The following is a 16625-nucleotide window of genomic DNA, read 5'->3' on the forward strand; positions in this document are numbered from 1 at the left end:
CGGGGCGCAGGAGCCGGCGCGGCGACCGCAGAGAGAGCGTCGGGGACAGAGCAGACCACGACGAAGGCGCACAGGCAGTCGGGCCGGGCCGGGCCACGGGGAGAGCGGCCGCCGGGAAGCGGGCGGGAAGCGGGCAGCCGCCGAGCCGCGAAGCGACATGGTGCTGCTCAAAGAGTAGTGAGTGTCCGACCGGCGGTGCGGAAACGAGGAGGAAGGCAGAGTCGGGGATGACGACCAGGGAGGCTGATGGCCTGGAGGAGGGGATGCAGCGGCCGAACGAGGCCGGAGGGGATGGAGAGCCCTGGATGGGCTGTTGGGCGGCCCAGCAGGGGCTGAGGGGCCAGTGAGGGCCGGACAGGGCCTGAGGTGGGGCCAACGGGAATAGAGAAGGATGGGCAGCCCCTGAGGTGGGGCCCAAGGGGCAGTGAGAGCCGAATAGGCCTGAGGAGAGGCCGAGGGGACAGTGAGGGCTCGACGGAGCCTGAGAAGGAGTCAAGGGGACAGTGAGAGCCGGACAAGGCATGAGGAGGGGCTGAGGGGCTCGAAAGCACTGGGTGAGATGTGGGGTGGTTTTCCAGTGGGGGCTGAGGAACGAGGGGACCAGCCAGAACTGCCCGTGTAGCTGAGAGGACCAGCGGAAGAGGGAGGAGTTGTCTCATGTGTTGAGAAACAGTTAGACAAGGGCAGGCAGGGTCGGTGAGCTATTCAGTGGTGGAGAGAGATTTGGGGGCTGCATAGTACTGAGGGAGTTGAAATGCTGGGAAAGGTTGCTGAGGGGAACCTGGAGCACAAGTGGCTCTGCTTTAGGCATCGGGGGAAGGACTGTAATAAGTGGACACAGGAAAAGGGTTCAGGAGTCAAGGCCAGGCTCAGTTGACAGGTCTAAAGAGGTAGCGGAGGGGACTGGTGGCATGACATGATGCCCAAGTGGTAGGTACAAAGGAGGAGATAATGGAGGGAAAGCTTAGGGTTTCTGCTTGCGACTTGAGATCACTTGGGTGAGGAGTCCAGAAAATATTGGACAGGGACTGAAGTGATATGGGGGAGTGATGGTGATGGAGAAGGCTAGGATATTACTAGGGTAGAAGACAGTTGTAGAGTATGTTTGTCAGTAAATATAAGAATTATTGGAGTGGGGTTGGGGGGTAGGGCAGTCCATCTCCAGGGAATTCTCGGTCTTAGTGCAGAGATGCGGAATTGCTTTGAGGAACTGAGAAGGTTCCCATAAAGCCATTAATTGAGAAAAGACAGTGAAAAGTAAGGGAGTTCTAGAGTAGTGACTAGGGGTGGGCAACTGGTGACTTCTGGGAGGAACTGCAGGGAGACAGGCTTGTTCCTGAAGTCCAGGGGATTGGGTGAATGACAGGTGGGGATGTTTAGATTGCTAAATCTTTCAAATGTGAGATGACCTACCTCTGAAGCTCATGGTTCCAAGGAAACATCTTGGGACATTTTTGTTTTCCTTTTCAAAGAGGAGAGATTGGATTTATGTGTGCAGAATTTACAATAAAACTGTGCTTCTCTGGAGGGGAGGGCAGGTGGGCAGCATTGGGCCAGAAGCCCAGGAATTCTGGAAGTGGGAGATATCCAAGTAGAGAGCAACTAGTGGAACTCACTTGGTAGCCAAGAAGGTGTGCAGAGGGCTGTATCCATTTTGTCAGTGAAAGCACTTTGCCCCGTCCCATCTGACTTGCTCCTTGGAGGCATAGCGTGGACCTTCGGATAACAAAGGGAGCAGAAATTCAGGTATTATCCCAGCTTGACACCTAATCTGAAGAGCTTTATTTTGAAGGCCCTCTACCTTTATTTGATGACATCTGGTCTGATGTTGATGCAACCAGAACTCAGAGTTTTATGTGGTGAGGAGGAAGAACCTGGGGATGCCAACAGGAGGAGAGCATGGTGCACTTTAGATTCTAATCTTGACTGTCCAGATGAAAGGCTTTTCCCATTCTCTTGATCCTTTTTTCTATTCCCAGATGAATCTTGGAATCTGTAGAAATCTGTAGTTTTGTAAAGAAGGTCAGACAGGAAAGGGAAGGGACCTTCAGAAGAGATTTGAGTGAGTTTTGAAGAGAGGTCTTCCCTTCCCATTCTTTGTTTTCCTCCCCTTGAAGCCTGCCAGGGAAAGGTCCAAGGTGCCACAGATATAGAACCTTGGCATCTGCATTTCCTTCCTGCCTGACTTGTGGCCTGTGTGTGCACGCAAGCACATGTGTGCATCCCTGGGCGGGGGACAAAGAAGGGGGTATTTAAGACACTTGGCTGTGGCTGCAGCGTTGCAGCTCTTGGAAGGGTACGAGTGAAGGTCACACTGGAGTGAGAGCTCCAGACTCAGCCCAGCACTGCCTCTGTGGCCCTATCCTTTGGAATTACACCCTATTGCTGCTAGAGTGGTTTTGCTCCCAAGGAGTCAGGGAGAAATGTCTGGGTGAGCAGCTGTAATGTAAGCATCCTCAGAACATCCTGTCAGGAACTGGCTGATGCTCGTTTCTTTTGGAGGGAAGACTTGGTGCCCACCCAGGTCTGAAGGTTGCCCTTGTTGATTTTTCTGACACTTCCTCTAACAGGATTCTCCTTGATTTATTTCTGCAAATTCTTGGATGTGATTTTTACTGCTGTTCTTGAAGATAAAAGGCTGATTGTTTTCTAGGAAGTTTCTACTGAGCATGCAGTAATTGTGGCCTCCAAGTTGGAAGTATTTTTCTGCATTGTCGGCTTTCTCTAATGGGAGGAGAGTGTTAGTGGCAGCATCCAATAACCTGCAGGATTTACGTTATTTGAGTCATTCTGGAGGAGGGGAGTTAGCAGGCAGTAAAGCCTTGGAGCCCATTTTGTTTTTCCTGCTACTTTTCTGCCAGGTGCTTTTCCTATAGTGTAATGTTTTTCTCAGACCCTTCTATGTGCTATCTGGGGGATCTTTGTGGGACTAGAAAATAGTGAGAGGACTATTTACCATCCTGGAGCAAGGGTCCTGGTTGGTGGAACCACTACACAGGACAGATAGCATAGCAGCTCATGCTTCACCATGCCCAAAAGATATAGGAGGCTCCAGGGGGTTCCAGCTAAGGTCTGGGAACTGACAGCCTCAGCTTGGGAACTGGCTTGATTTATATGAATACAACCAAGCGTTTTTGTCTCACCCCTCTGACCTCACAGTTTTGAACTGGGGGTTGGCTGTAGCCACCTAGAGGAGTATTGTTAGTCCTGTGGAATTCTGACCAGTGTGGGGACTTTGCTGGCCATGGTTTCTCTGTCAGGTTATTGGTGGTACCTCCAACAATTAGTGGTCATTGGAATGGAAAAAGAAAAGACAGCGATCAGTTGAGGTGCCTTTGGTCAGCTTCTGGAGGTTAGGACACAAGTTGCGTGTCCTCTCTTGGTGGCTTTATGGTAGTAGCTTGTATTGTAATATCCTGTCCCAGAGCAGAGATGGTTGGTGCATGTTCTTAGAGTGATTAAAGATTCCAAGGAGCTTTGCCCCTTCCTGGCCTTTCACCTTGAGGGTTGTTGTTGGGAGGTTGGGTCCACAGAGGTATAAATCCCCAGGGCCTGATTCTTTGGGTCTGAATCCTCATCTTGGCTTCACAGTTTACAGGGGTGGGTCCTCCTGTGTTAACCAATCTGTTTTACTAGATTAATTGGCAAGTTTTGGTGGGGAAGATGTTAGTGGAGGAGAGGGAGAAGACAGTTCCAAATGTGAGTCAGAGGCCTGAGAAGTAGCTCATTGGGGAACAGGTATGTACTGAATCACTGGGCTCTAACTGGGATGCTAGAAGGGCACAGAGCATCCTAGCCTCGAAGCACTCAGGGTCATTTTCTGCTGGGTTTCTGACAGTTTCTGTCATGTGCAACAAAATGTTTAATACTATTCTAAGGTGATGCTTTAAGAGCCTTGGGCAGGTTTCAGAGTCTGAAGTTGATACTGTTTTCCTTCTCTTGTAGTCGAGTCATCCTGCCGGTGTCTGTAGATGAGGTAAGTCCTTCTTCTTTCTTCTTTTTAGCTATAGTTGTATATAATTGCTCATTACTATTAGCTAAGTTGGGCTCCAAGTGGCCCAAACCCTTTGTATGGTTTCCATGTTTGTTCTAACATAGAGATGATCAGTACTCAATGTGAATTTTCCTGGAGCCACTTTCAGTTGAAGGAAGGCACTTTGTATATCTGGGCAACTGTGCGTGACCTGTCTCAAGCTGTTGGCGTACTAGGTGTCTAAAGAGAGACTAAACCAGCCCCCTTTACCTGCTGGGACTGTGCCTATTTAGGGACATGTTATTGAGGGGACTGAGTGTGTGCATATCTGGGACCTCCATAACTCGACTGGGAAGTGTGCATGGCTCTCTCCTTTGTGCAACAAACCAGCAGGGCAGTAAATTTCTCGGGCCCTCCTTAGCTACACTCTAGGTGACTGCCGAGAAGACCAAGGCTCAGAACTCTCCTTTTACGGAGGGCAGGGAATAACAAATGGGCTTGGCTTGCCCTGTCCTTTTATGGTTCTTGGGCCTTATGTCCCTGTCTATGGGGATCTGGCAGGATTTGCCACAAGAAGGTTCATAGGCCATGCTGACTCAGAGTCGGTCTCTTGGACAGCAGAGAACTGTCACAGAACCTCCCTTGTCCCACCCTTTCTCTGAATTTCCTCCACTTTCCTTTCTTGGCACAGCCTTTTTCTTCGCTTCCTTCTGAATCCACAGCCTCTCACCTCCACCCCAGCTTCCAGTTAAGCTCAAGTTTGGGTGAACTTTGTCAGCCAGTATAGTACCCTCAGTCATTCTTTTTCCTACAGTATCAGCATGAAACTCCTATGATAACTTCCATTCTGTTCCAAATATGAAATGGTCCTTTGAAAAATGAAATCAGGCCAACAGAACCTGCAGCACACTTTAAATGAGGCAAATATCCCAGCTTTTTGACCCCCCCCCCGAAGGGTGGGCAGGCATTGGCCCCCTAGAGGATAAGAGCTGTGGAGACCTGGGGAAGGGAGCCAGAGAAGGGCCTCAAAGATGATCTGGGAATTTGGGGAAAGAAAGATAAGAGAAATGAAACTGGAGAAGTTGGGGAAAGGGGATGATGGATAGATGTTGTGATCCCTAGAGGCACCTGAGATGTACCTGGGGCCTGGGAACCCCATGCTTGAGCTGACAAGTTTTGGCTTGGGGGACTTTGTTAACCCACCTCCTTTGGGGGCCTTGTTGTTTTTGTGAAAAATAGTAAGCGATGACTTTCTAAAACAGGAGGCCAAGCAGGAATACCCAGTATGTCTCTTGCCATGAGCTCCTGGCGGTCTGATGACTCGCTCTCTGCTGTACAGCATAATTCCACTACCCCACCCCCATCCGCAGTCAGGAAGCTGTCTCCAGGAACTCGAGAGTACTTCGGTGTGGCATTTAGAGCTGACACGGATCTTTTCACAGGGAGTTTCTTGATAGAATGAGGGGTGGGAATGTCTCTGAGAAGTATGGCAGACCCAGGAGGGCCAGCACTGTCCGGAGCACCTCTTGTCTGAGCTGCAGAAAGGCTGGAGGGGCCAGAACACTGATTGCTTATGACCAAGAATGGAAGGAAAGGGGAACTGACCTTGAGAGCATCTGAGATTGGAGGTTTTTAGCTTGTAATTTTTTTTTCCCCCCAGCATTGAGGAAGTAGTCTATGTAGGAGCTAGGGAAGTAAGCACTGGTTAGGATTCACCTGTCTGGCTGGTGATGGTCAATCTGTTCTCAGCTAGAAACCGCTGATGAGAAAGCAGTGCATAGCCTGGAGCTGCTCTTTTGATGGCTTGAACCTTAGCTCCAGAAGATCAGAAAATCTTAAATAGGAGACTGAAGAAGAAACAAGTAATGATCAACTTTCTCAGAGTCTTTATCAATAACCCTATCCTGACTCATGGTTCCCATGGGAACAGCCCAGTGTCGTGTGACTATTGGATTCACTTCCTAATTGGAGTCCACGATTTGAGGCCCTCAGAACTTTCTGATGTAGGGGGAAAAGAAGAGAAAGAGAAAAGAGAAAACCATGTCTTTATAACCCATTCCGATAGCCCTAATCAATATTTTGGAGTGGAATTAGCTTCTGGCTGGCCAGAACCTTTAGCCTAACATTGTTCAGGGTTTGTAGGCATTCTGCAGCAGAGCAAGAAAGCCCTGCCTGTTTGGCATGGGTGTGTCCACCAGTGTGGTTCCTGACTCAGGCTGGCTCACCTTGTACTGTGGGCAGGGCTGTTTTACTTCTCATTTCTGGAGATGCATGGCATCATCCCCCTAGGGTAACTGGCCTGACAGGGACATGGGTAGGACCAATAGCTGTGCTGGTTTTCATGACATGTTTCATGTCAGTGTTTCAGGCCCACTCACTCCATCTTCCTGGGCTCCCGCTCCCAGATTGCCAAAGTGATGGAGTCTCTGTTTTTTTTAGCTGAGTGTCTTAATTCTTTGGGACAAGGGAACAAATCTCAAGGGCAGGGAGCAGTGTCTTAGGCCCGAGGTGGCTGGAACCCCAGTCTCCTCAGGGCTCTTTATTTGATATAATGGACTCACCCCCCGGCCCCCACTCACCTCCACCCCATCTGAATCTGGCTGCTTTCTGCTCTCCCAGGGTGTGGAGCCTCTGTGCCAAAGAGAACCCTCTGACATGGAAAGAATCCCTCACTTGTAGCTTGTGGAGGCCAGTTTTACTTACCCCTTTGGATTAACAAAACTGCCTTCACTTGTCTCATTGGGATTAAAGGATCAGAATATCAAGAGAGATTAAAGGGGGAAGATGCCAGCCCAATAGACTGATCCTCTTAGAGCTTGCCCTCTGATTCCTGCAGCTGAAGAGGAACCAGTGAAGGGGATTAGTCTCTGCCTGGAGCCCCTCCCCAGGCAGCACCACCAGCCAGCATCGGCATCGCAGTCTCCACACCAGGCCCTTTCCCTAGCCTGACCTTTAGGATTGCTGAGTCAGTGGTTGGATGTTCTTATGACTTCTCTGAAATGGAATTACTGCTTCTTCCTAGGAATCCCTGGCTCAGCCAAACCCTGACCCACTTGATACAGTTTTCCTGTGTGCTCCAGGTAGTGGGGGACTATAGAAAGGCACAGGGATAGCTGGGGCTCCATGGGGGCATTGAGCTGACACCGATGTTACTCTGGATTAGCAAAGTCAAGATGACTCGCTGTCACCCAGATGCTTCTCTTTATGGGATTAAGTGAGACTTGGTTGCTTGCCTGGGCCTTTCCTTGGCATTTTGTGCTGGGATTTTGCTTTGGAAGTCAGGGCTCTTTCAGCTTCATGGCGAACAGTGAATTGTCCTAGTCTGCTGCTGCTTCGCCTTCCGCACTTTGCCCAGACATTTCCCTGTATTACTTAGGAAGCTGCCTGCCGGGTCAGGTAGACTTTCAAGTTGGAGGTGAAACAGTCCTGGAAGCTGCCTCTGCTCCTTGGTCATGCAGGCAGTGGTTTAAGTAGCAGCTGCCCAGAGATACAGACTCTGTTTCAGTCTCAAAGGGAAAAAAAAAAAACAACGCTCTCGTCTTTCATTCCTGGGAGTACCAGGATCTTGGGGAGGGGGCATAGAGAGTGAGGAAAACCTGTATCTCCCCCACAACATATTGAGTAATCAAGTTCCTTTTTCTCTTACTCTCTAAATTATTGTGCCTGCTTCATACTGGCGGTGACAGGGAAAAGACATCCTCTGGTACAGATATAACTTCCTGCATTAACTGTTCCTTTTTATTCTCTTTTCACCTTATTTTTCCTTTCAGACAGCTTCCCTCAGAGAGACGGGAGCAGAAGGGCCAAGCCTGGGCACTGCCCAGGTCATTGGCCCTAACACTGAGTTGTCCTGAGGGGGTCAGAGGAGGCCAGTGATCTTGACTGGTGACTTGATAGGGTGGCATGTGACCCAAATAAAGGAAAACTAGGCTTTTGCCATCTAGTAAGTGCCAACACAGAGGGTGTACCCAGCCAGCACAGACCGTGGGGTAGGAATCTGTGCTATCTAATATGGGAAGCAGGGAACTTGCTTCAGCCTCGCCAGGAATCCGGAAGGTATCAGGAGGTCCGGTTATCTACAAGACTGTTTTCTGAGCTGCTGGCAGGGTGAGGAGGGGCCCAACATTGAAGAAAAAGCAAATAGATGAGCCAGTTTTCTAGCAGAGGTGGATTTCACAGTTAACTTTCTTTGACAAGAAGTCATGTCTTAGGATTTGTTTAAATGAATGGGATAAATAGACTTCTATTTTTTTGGAGTCTTCATAGCAGAGGCAGATCCAGGACAAAATCTACCTTGGACTCTATAATCCATTTTCTGGATGGTGGCGTGAAAATGAGAAGGATGAAAGTAAACACATCAGATGACTAAAGAGAGGCCATGGAGCAGTGTTCTCAGTGGCTTTGAATGGATTTGGGCACAGCCCCATTTGAAACTTCAGAATGAGTTCTCAGATCAGGGGACCCCAGAGTGATGTGATTGGAATTATTACCAGCAACGGGACTATGTGTAACTGTTGAGAAGATTCTGCATTGGCAATAACTCCCGTCTCCCTGTTCCTTTAGTATCAAGTAGGACAGCTGTATTCTGTGGCTGAAGCCAGCAAAAATGAAACGGGTGGTGGTGAAGGCGTGGAGGTCCTGGTGAATGAACCCTACGAGAAGGATGGTGAGAAAGGCCAGTACACACACAAGATCTACCACTTACAGAGGTATGTGGCTATACAGCAGAGCTGAAAGGTGGCCTGGTTTTGAAGTAGAGATAATGGATAATTGGGGGTGTTTTCAGGTTATGAGCTGGTTGCTCAGGTTGCTTCACCTGTGAGAGCGGGTGTAGGTGGTAGTACTTCTTTGTTCATTTAAAGGTTTTGGAGGTTTTTTGTTTATTATTTTATTCTTTTAAAATAAAAATAATACTTGCCCCACTAGGCTCCCAGTTTCCAGAGGTGATAGTGTTTAGTTTCTTGTGGACTCGTCCCACAGTAATACTCTTGTCTGTGAGTATAGAAGAGCGTGTGTGTGTGTGTGTGTGTGTGTGTAGATGGGTGTTTATTTCCTTTATTGTTATCTTACATAGATGGGATTATACTAATACATACTATTCTTGATTTTGCTCTTTTGTTACTTATCATGCCATATCTTTCTTTCACTTTTAGGATATTTGGCCTCATTCTTTTGAAGTACACATAGTATTATTTTGTACAGATATGCTGTAAGTTGTTTCACCAGGCCTCTTGATGTATGTTTATAGTCATTTCTAGATGTTTACATACAGTACTCCAGTACAACTCCTGCATAAATCTTTTGATGTACTTTTGTGTGTAAATCAAAATAAATGTTCCTAAAAGTGGAATTGCTGGGTCAGGAAGTATTTTAAATTCTGATATTGTTTTTTGGTACCTGTCTTTGGATCAAAGACATAAATCTTTAAATATTTGAACTGATTTGTGTACCAAAATTGATAGCAAACCACACGAATGTTCTGAATCCCTAACCAAAACAGTAATATTTCTGCAAACTCTTGAGCTGACCCAAAGGGTGTTGAAAGCAACATATACCAGCTCGAAGGGAAGTTGAACCAAGCTCGTTTCAGAAACTATCCAGAACTGGCAAAAATAAACCTGAATATATTTTTTTAATTGTGGAAAATATACTTAACACAAAATTCACCATTTTTACCATTTTAAGTGTACAGTTCAGTGGCATTAAGTACATCCCACATTGCTGTACAACTTAAACCTGAATCTTAATTTCTAGTCACCAAACTAAACTAAAATCAATTTCATCTTCACTGGATAAAATCTCTCATTTAATGTAGTCTGCTGCTCTAGAGATGTAAAAGTATTAGCCCAGAGAGGACCAGGATTTTATGAGTGCTGGAGCCAAGAGGAAAGCAACATTGTGAAGTAGGAGGTGGGGAAATCTCACCGTGATCCCATTTCCTTGCCAGTGTGCTTTTTCCTCCAAGCCTCCTCTTCATCCTCCTCTATCCCTGCTCTGAGTTGACTGCCAACCAGTCCTTGTTGAGCCATTAACAGTTGATTAAAATAAGGCTCAAGATGTATGTCAACTGTAATTGAAAAATAAATTTAGAAATTAAAAAAATAAATAAGGATTCAGATATACCTTCCCTATGGTTGCATTTGTATTTTTTTTAGAGAGGATTTTGAAAGAGATAGTGAGGTTGGTAGAAGGAGCCATTTGGTTCCTCAAGACTTATTTGGTCCAACCAGAGATGCAGAGAGGAGGTCTGTAGGACCTGTCTTACCCTCTTGCTTACAAGAGAGAGTATAAACTTTGAGCTGCTACCACTACCCTTTCCTTAATCCCAAACACCCAACCGCAAAAAAAAAGCAAACATGCTGAATGCCGCAACCACCTCTCCTCATGAAGACCAAAGCCTTCCTGTCATCCATCTAGTTGCCCCAGTCAGAAACATGGGTTCATCACCACCCCCTTCCTCGTCCCTTATATCAAATCAATTTCTGTTGACTCCATCTCCATATCTGGTACCTCCAATCTTCCTATTTCCTTCTATTGTCTCTTGCCTTGATTACTACAGTAGCTCCTAACTGGTCTTGCTTTCCAGTTCTCCATACAATTTTGGGTGTTCTGTCCAGAAGACAGAGCTGTTGCTCCCCAGCTAAAAGCTATAGATGGCTTCCCTTTGCCCTCAGGATAAAGTCTATAGTCTTTGATGTAACTTATAAGATCTATTATGACCCATCCTCTTCAGACTCTCTTGTATTCCCCACCAGATACTCAGAACTTCTCTCTCTTCCACCATCTCTTCTCACCCCACTCCTATCCTTTTGTCTAGCTCAGTCGTACTCACTCTTTGTGTTCATTTAATCCTTCTCCCAGAGGAGCCTCCTCATGCACCATGCCTCCCACACCATGTTCCCATAGTGCTCTCCCTCCCAGAACCTTATGCTGTCCCATTATGGCACACACTTGCAGTGTTGTCCTCTGCCTGGTTAGTTATACTCCCCACTAGAATGTAAGCTCCTTGAGGGCATGAGGCATGTATGTCTGTGTGGTTTCTATATGTATCCCACTGCTTGGCACATGGAAATACTTACTAAATGAGTGTGGCAGTGAGTAAATGACTCTTAGAGGGTTGCTCTGAGAGTTCTGAGTTAGCTCTTTACTGGGGTTAGTTCTTTTTTCTTAGACCTCAGGCCCTAAAGCTGATGAGATTGCTGGAGCCTGCTAAAGACTGCTTAGATTACCAGGTAAAAACTAAAGAGAAATATATATACCTTTAAAAAAAATGGGCTTTAACGAACATGCTGTTCAGTAACCCAAGGTAAGAAGAATTAAATTCAAGAAAATACTTTGTCCTTGGAGACAGATGGCCCCAAGGCCCTCCTGGCATCTTAAGAACTGAGAATAGCAGATCGGATCATCCTAGATTCCATATGACAAGTTAGTCAGTCAGTTACTCAGACCCATAAACCTGGACTCTTGGAGGTATCTCATCATTGCAGTGTGGAGTATAATGTACTAGGCCCAGTGAGCTCTGGAAAGAAAGCATAATGATTACGTAATGGCTGATAAGCCATGGCAGGTAGCCTGAGGTCTCACCTGCTGTCCTGCTTCTGATGGGTGGTAGAGCAAGATGTGAGTGGATGTTAGTAGACAGACAAGCTGGGGGAGAGGGGTCAGGCTCTGACAATGGCTTCTAACACACAGGAATAACCTACTTATCTCATGGAAATTTACTTGTCAACTCCCCATTAAAGAAGCTGGAGATGTGGCCTGAAGAATGTGATATAAAAGCACGTTGTCTTCTAATTCTCTCCTCTATTTCTCTTCATAACCCTTTTCTCACTATAGCAAAGTGCCCACGTTTGTTAGAATGCTGGCCCCAGAGGGAGCCCTGAATATACATGAAAAAGCATGGAATGCCTACCCTTATTGCAGAACTGGTGAGTGTAGACCTGGCTAGAAGCTGGAGTTTGGGCACCAAGATGGATGGAGGGTATGGCCAAGTAGACTCTGTGGTGGGGGGTGAATTGGGGCTTTGCGCCCCACATTCATTTTCTAGATTAAGCTAGTGGAAGGATGAGCTTTGGGATTCCTTTCAGGCTGAGACTGGTGGTAAATGTCACTGTCTAGTACAATTTGGCAGCCAGCTGGGTGGGAACCACCAAATAGTCATGGCCTAAAATGGCACAGAACCACCCCCTTTTATTTGGGGATGGTATAATTATTTTGATTGTTTTTACTGATTAAAAAAGTAATGTTCTCTATTTAAGTTTTGGAAAGTACATACAAATGGAAGAAAATAATCACCCATGATTTTCCCATTCCTAGGTGGTCACCATTAACAGTTTAGTGTCTTTTTTCCTAGTTTTTTTTTAATGCTTACATATATACACATATATAAAGTATCCAGGCACATTTTCTGGACAAATTTTGGATCATATTAATTATTAAATTGCTCAGGTTACTCAGTAAATGCAGGACCCTTTCCCTGTCACTACACAGTCTCCTATTTTTTAAAATTTGTAATGGCTGCATAGCATTCCATTGTATGAATGTACTGTGATCCTTTTAAACCACTCGCTTGTTGTTAGATACCGACATTTTCAGTTTTAAGATGATATATATTTGTGTTTAACTTGAAAAACAGCATTGAGGCCAGTGGCTCTTGAGAGAGGCAGCAGTCATAGGAAAGGGCCTCTGGGGTGGCCTTCCTACCCTGGGGAAGGGCCAGGGCTAGACACCAAGAAAACTTAGCAAAGAAAACATTGATATTATTGGGGTAAAATGGAAATAAGCCCAACTTCCGATGGCAGTGGATTTAGAAACAACTATCCCTCAAATGTGTTATATAACACACAGAGTGTACATGCCAGATTTTGATGGCGGTGGGGGGCAAGGAGGAGAGAAGTCACTATTAAGAGCCCTGAATCAATAGCTTATGCTAAACTGGCACATTTTATAGTTAAAGGTGGGAGTGGGGTGGAATTATTTTCTTAATCTTGGCCTGTCTCCTATCTGGAGTTTTTGGAAAAGAAAGATTTGAACCTCCACAGAGAACTTTCTATTCTGTTTTTGGGATTCCCTTTGAGTAGTTCACACTCCTAGCTTTCCAGGATTCCTAGGTCTCAAGAGCCATCTAAAAGTAGGTCTCTTGGAGAGCCCAAGCCGGTACTGCTCCATGTCCTTAGGGGAGTTCCCTAGAGGTCTCCACAAAGAGGAGAAGCAGAGTGTCGGGGGAGGGAAGTTTGGTTTCTTCAGCAGGTGCTGACCTCACAGTCAGAATCCGCCGTCATATGAAATGAATATGCCGGATCTTAGATCTGTTCAGTTAGATGCTTGCTCTTTTAAAATAAGAGAGATAAACAAGGAAGGCTACTTTCCAGTTTCCTCTGGGAGTTGATGGGGGGAAGATATTAGTTCAAACATCTAAGCTTGACCTAAGTAGATCAAAGTTTGGATAAAGGAGCATGAAGTAAATTCCTCATGCTTTGGAAAGCTCTAACCCTATTCTGAGTAGAATGAAAACAGATTTGGAATACTCTACTCATTATCAGCCCTTGCTACCCTCTTACCTTATTTTTGTCTATCTCTTTCCCCCATTACTGATAGGTTGGGATGTGAGGAGGGAGTGAGATGGGATTTGGACTGTGAATGGAAATAGAAAGAGGAAAATGAATGTTTTCCCTCCTACCTCTCCCTCTAGCCTTAACCCTCAGCTGAATACAGTCTTGCTAAGCCATGGTTTTAAAGTACCTTATTAGTCTTATTTGGAGAGCCCAACTTTCCAACTACAAAGAGTTTCCTGGGACCTTTCCAGTGTGCCCAGGGTTGCAGTTCGAAGAAAAGGGATTGCTGTGAATGCAGAGGTGTTTGGAGGGGCAAGGACAGCTAGAGAAGTTTAGGGAAGATTGTTTAGTCAACCAAGTTGGCATTAAAGGCTACATAGGGTTATCACTCCCATAGATTCAGAAACCTAATTTGTCAGAACTGAGTGAATCTGTTTCTCAGGGTCTGAAAATTATGAATGTATAAAAACCTCATATACCAATATATTAAGTTATATTGAAGTACAGAATTACTAATGAAACTGGGTCTTAATTAGGGCATTCTTGTGGATTCTTCCATGTGAGAAACCAAGGTATAATCAGAATGCCAACATGTAGTGAAAATGTTCACATGCTTAAGTGGTCAGACTTTGGAGTATGTTGATTAGCACATTATGTCCCTACAGAGGCCAGACTAGAAGGAGAAGGTCACTTGGAGAACATGGGCTCAGAATCAAGTGGTTAACTGGAGAACTTTAGTGGCTGGTATCATCAAACCAGGCCAGCCCGACACTGTTGTCTCCACTCTTGGGATGGGGCTGCTAGAGGTGCCACGTTCGCAGCCCAAGGCTCCTGCTCCCAGGACAGCACTGGAGAATTTTTGCCATACTGGCCTCTTTGGACTTCCCTTCGATGGATAGTATACCCATCATTTCATTTTTGTTTAACACGATTTTCTCCAAGCTGACAACAGGGCAGTTATTTCAATAGGCCTTTTAGTTATAATTTTGTGCTTTCTTCCAAGTATCTTCAATTGGATTTGGGGGAATTACTATAGTCTCTTATGTTATTTTTATGCAAGGTGGATCTTATCCTTTATATTTCAACTTCTCCTCATCTCAGTTTGGAGTTATGGGGTTTGACTGTTAGCCCCATTAACTGTCCAAACAGCAGTGTGGCATCTATCAGAAATTGAGATAACTCCTAAATTCAGAGGGCACAGAATGATCTGGGCTATTGTCAAGAAGAGAGCTAGTCCGTTACTCAGTGACATTAGAGCCGTAGTCATTTTCTCTGATAAATAATTGAACTGTGCTTTCCGAGGGGGTCTCATTACAATGAGCAAGAGCGTAGAGGGCGAGAGGTTTGGTTACAGTGAGAGAGGGATGCAGAAGGCAGACAGACAGCACCTGGCCTAAGTGCCTTGTTCTGTGCCCCAGGAAGCAGGGGGGACACCAGGTGATCCTTGGAGGCAGCATGGAGGATCTCAGTGCTTCAACTCATCAAAACCAGTCCCCTTTCCTTGCCCAGCTGGAAGGAATCCTGAGGATAGTGGCATCTCTTTAATTAAATTCCAGATTTGGTCTTTGGGGATTTTTATATGATTGAAACTTGAGAATTGGTGCACTGAGGCTGGGAGGGTGACTGTGGAATAAGCCCCAGGGAGTGGAGAACTCTTTTCTACCATGGCCTCTGAGACTGAGGGGCAGATATTTATTCATTCATATTAATCTTTTTCTCTCTTCTTTCCATGTCTTTGCCTTGGAGCAGTTATTACAGTAAGTACTTTCGGGGGGCGGGGCGGGTGGGGGGCGTTGGAATCATAGATGATTTGTAAGAAAAGGAGAAGTAAAAGTATAACTGCACCGGAGGTTCCTAAGTATTCTCCCTTCTCTTGGGTGACTTTTGGAGCTGTTGGGGCTAATCCTTTCAGTCCTAAGGGGGAAGCTAGCTGTTAATTGGCAAAGTAGCCTCTCGCTTTAAGCTACTTTGGCATGTGGCTTTGTAAGGTACAACAGTCAGGTCTGTGGCATCCTAGCTCTGGGTCTCACATGCACAGAATGACCCAAAGCTCTCCCCTATTCTCCCCTAGGGTGTACCTTTTCAGGGTTGTATGGAAACTGCAGTTCAGCTGACCTAATTGGGGCTTTCTCATTTGGGGCATCTGTTGACCCCAGTGAACACTGACCCTTGGCAAAATTATGAAATCAGCAAAGTTCCTCTTCCATAACCATCCCATGTCATTGCCCCTTCTCTCTACCCTTCAGCATCCTCATCCGGTATCTTGTCCCTGCAGGTTAACTTAGGCAGTTCCTAGGAACCTAATTCCTGCTAAGAAGTTAATGGGTTAATGTGTTCTTCCCTTATATAGTTCCAGTTTTTAAAAAGCACTAAGAAAAAATAAAAATAAATAAGAAGTACTGAGGAAGGAAGATAGTAATTAGCACGAAGGGTTAATTTGCTGAGAACTTTAGGCCTCAGCAAAAGGCTGGCTGTGGGGAATGGGGTGGTGGTGAACATTTTTGGTTGGTTAGGAAGTCTTCCTGTGCTCTTCCCACACTTCTATTTAAGCATTAGCATCCTGTGCATAAGGTAGTATGGTAGAAAGGGTAAATCCATGGATTTTGAAGTCAAATCTGATTTTGAGGCCCAGCTCTATCATTATCTCTGTGGCCTTAGACAAGTCACCTCATCCGTTTGAGCTTCACTTACTTCACCTATAACATGAAGGTAGTATTACTACAGACCTCACAGGCTGGGATGAGGATTGAATGAGATTATGCATGCCTAGCATATTGTGGGCTCCCCGTAAAGTTAGCTATCATTGTAAGGCAGAGGCTGTATTCTCTCAACTGCCTTTGATCCAGTAATGGGAGATGGTTACTCTCCAACTTTGAGCCTAGTGACCGTAAGGTATTTTTCCCCCCCTTCCAGAATGAGTACATGAAAGAAGACTTTCTGATTAAAATTGAAACCTGGCACAAACCAGATCTTGGCACCCAGGAGAATGTAAGTAGCACTTCCCAGAGACACCCCGGCCTCAGGGCAGGGTACTAAGGCTGTGCCCTATAGCTTTTCCATTCCTGCCTTGGGGTCCTCTTTATGTTTTCCTTTTTCTT

General features: G+C 45.9%; 1 protein-coding gene across 1 annotated transcript in view; it reads left to right on the forward strand.

The window, feature by feature from the left end:
* The first annotated feature begins 6 nt into the window (after positions 1 to 6).
* The window catches only part of PITPNA (phosphatidylinositol transfer protein alpha), a 31467-nt gene continuing 14848 nt past the window's right edge, over positions 7 to 16625 (forward strand). Inside the window, exons 1-6 of the mRNA XM_011359886.2 lie at positions 7 to 177; positions 3946 to 3976; positions 8537 to 8682; positions 11810 to 11901; positions 15277 to 15284; positions 16441 to 16515. Of these exons, the coding sequence (XP_011358188.1) occupies positions 158 to 177; positions 3946 to 3976; positions 8537 to 8682; positions 11810 to 11901; positions 15277 to 15284; positions 16441 to 16515 (372 nt within the window). The 5' untranslated portion in view covers positions 7 to 157. The remainder of the gene's footprint in view (positions 178 to 3945; positions 3977 to 8536; positions 8683 to 11809; positions 11902 to 15276; positions 15285 to 16440; positions 16516 to 16625) is intronic.

This window comes from Pteropus vampyrus, unplaced genomic scaffold (assembly GCF_000151845.1).
Source record: "Pteropus vampyrus isolate Shadow unplaced genomic scaffold, Pvam_2.0 Scaffold50, whole genome shotgun sequence".
NCBI lineage: Eukaryota > Metazoa > Chordata > Mammalia > Chiroptera > Pteropodidae > Pteropus > Pteropus vampyrus.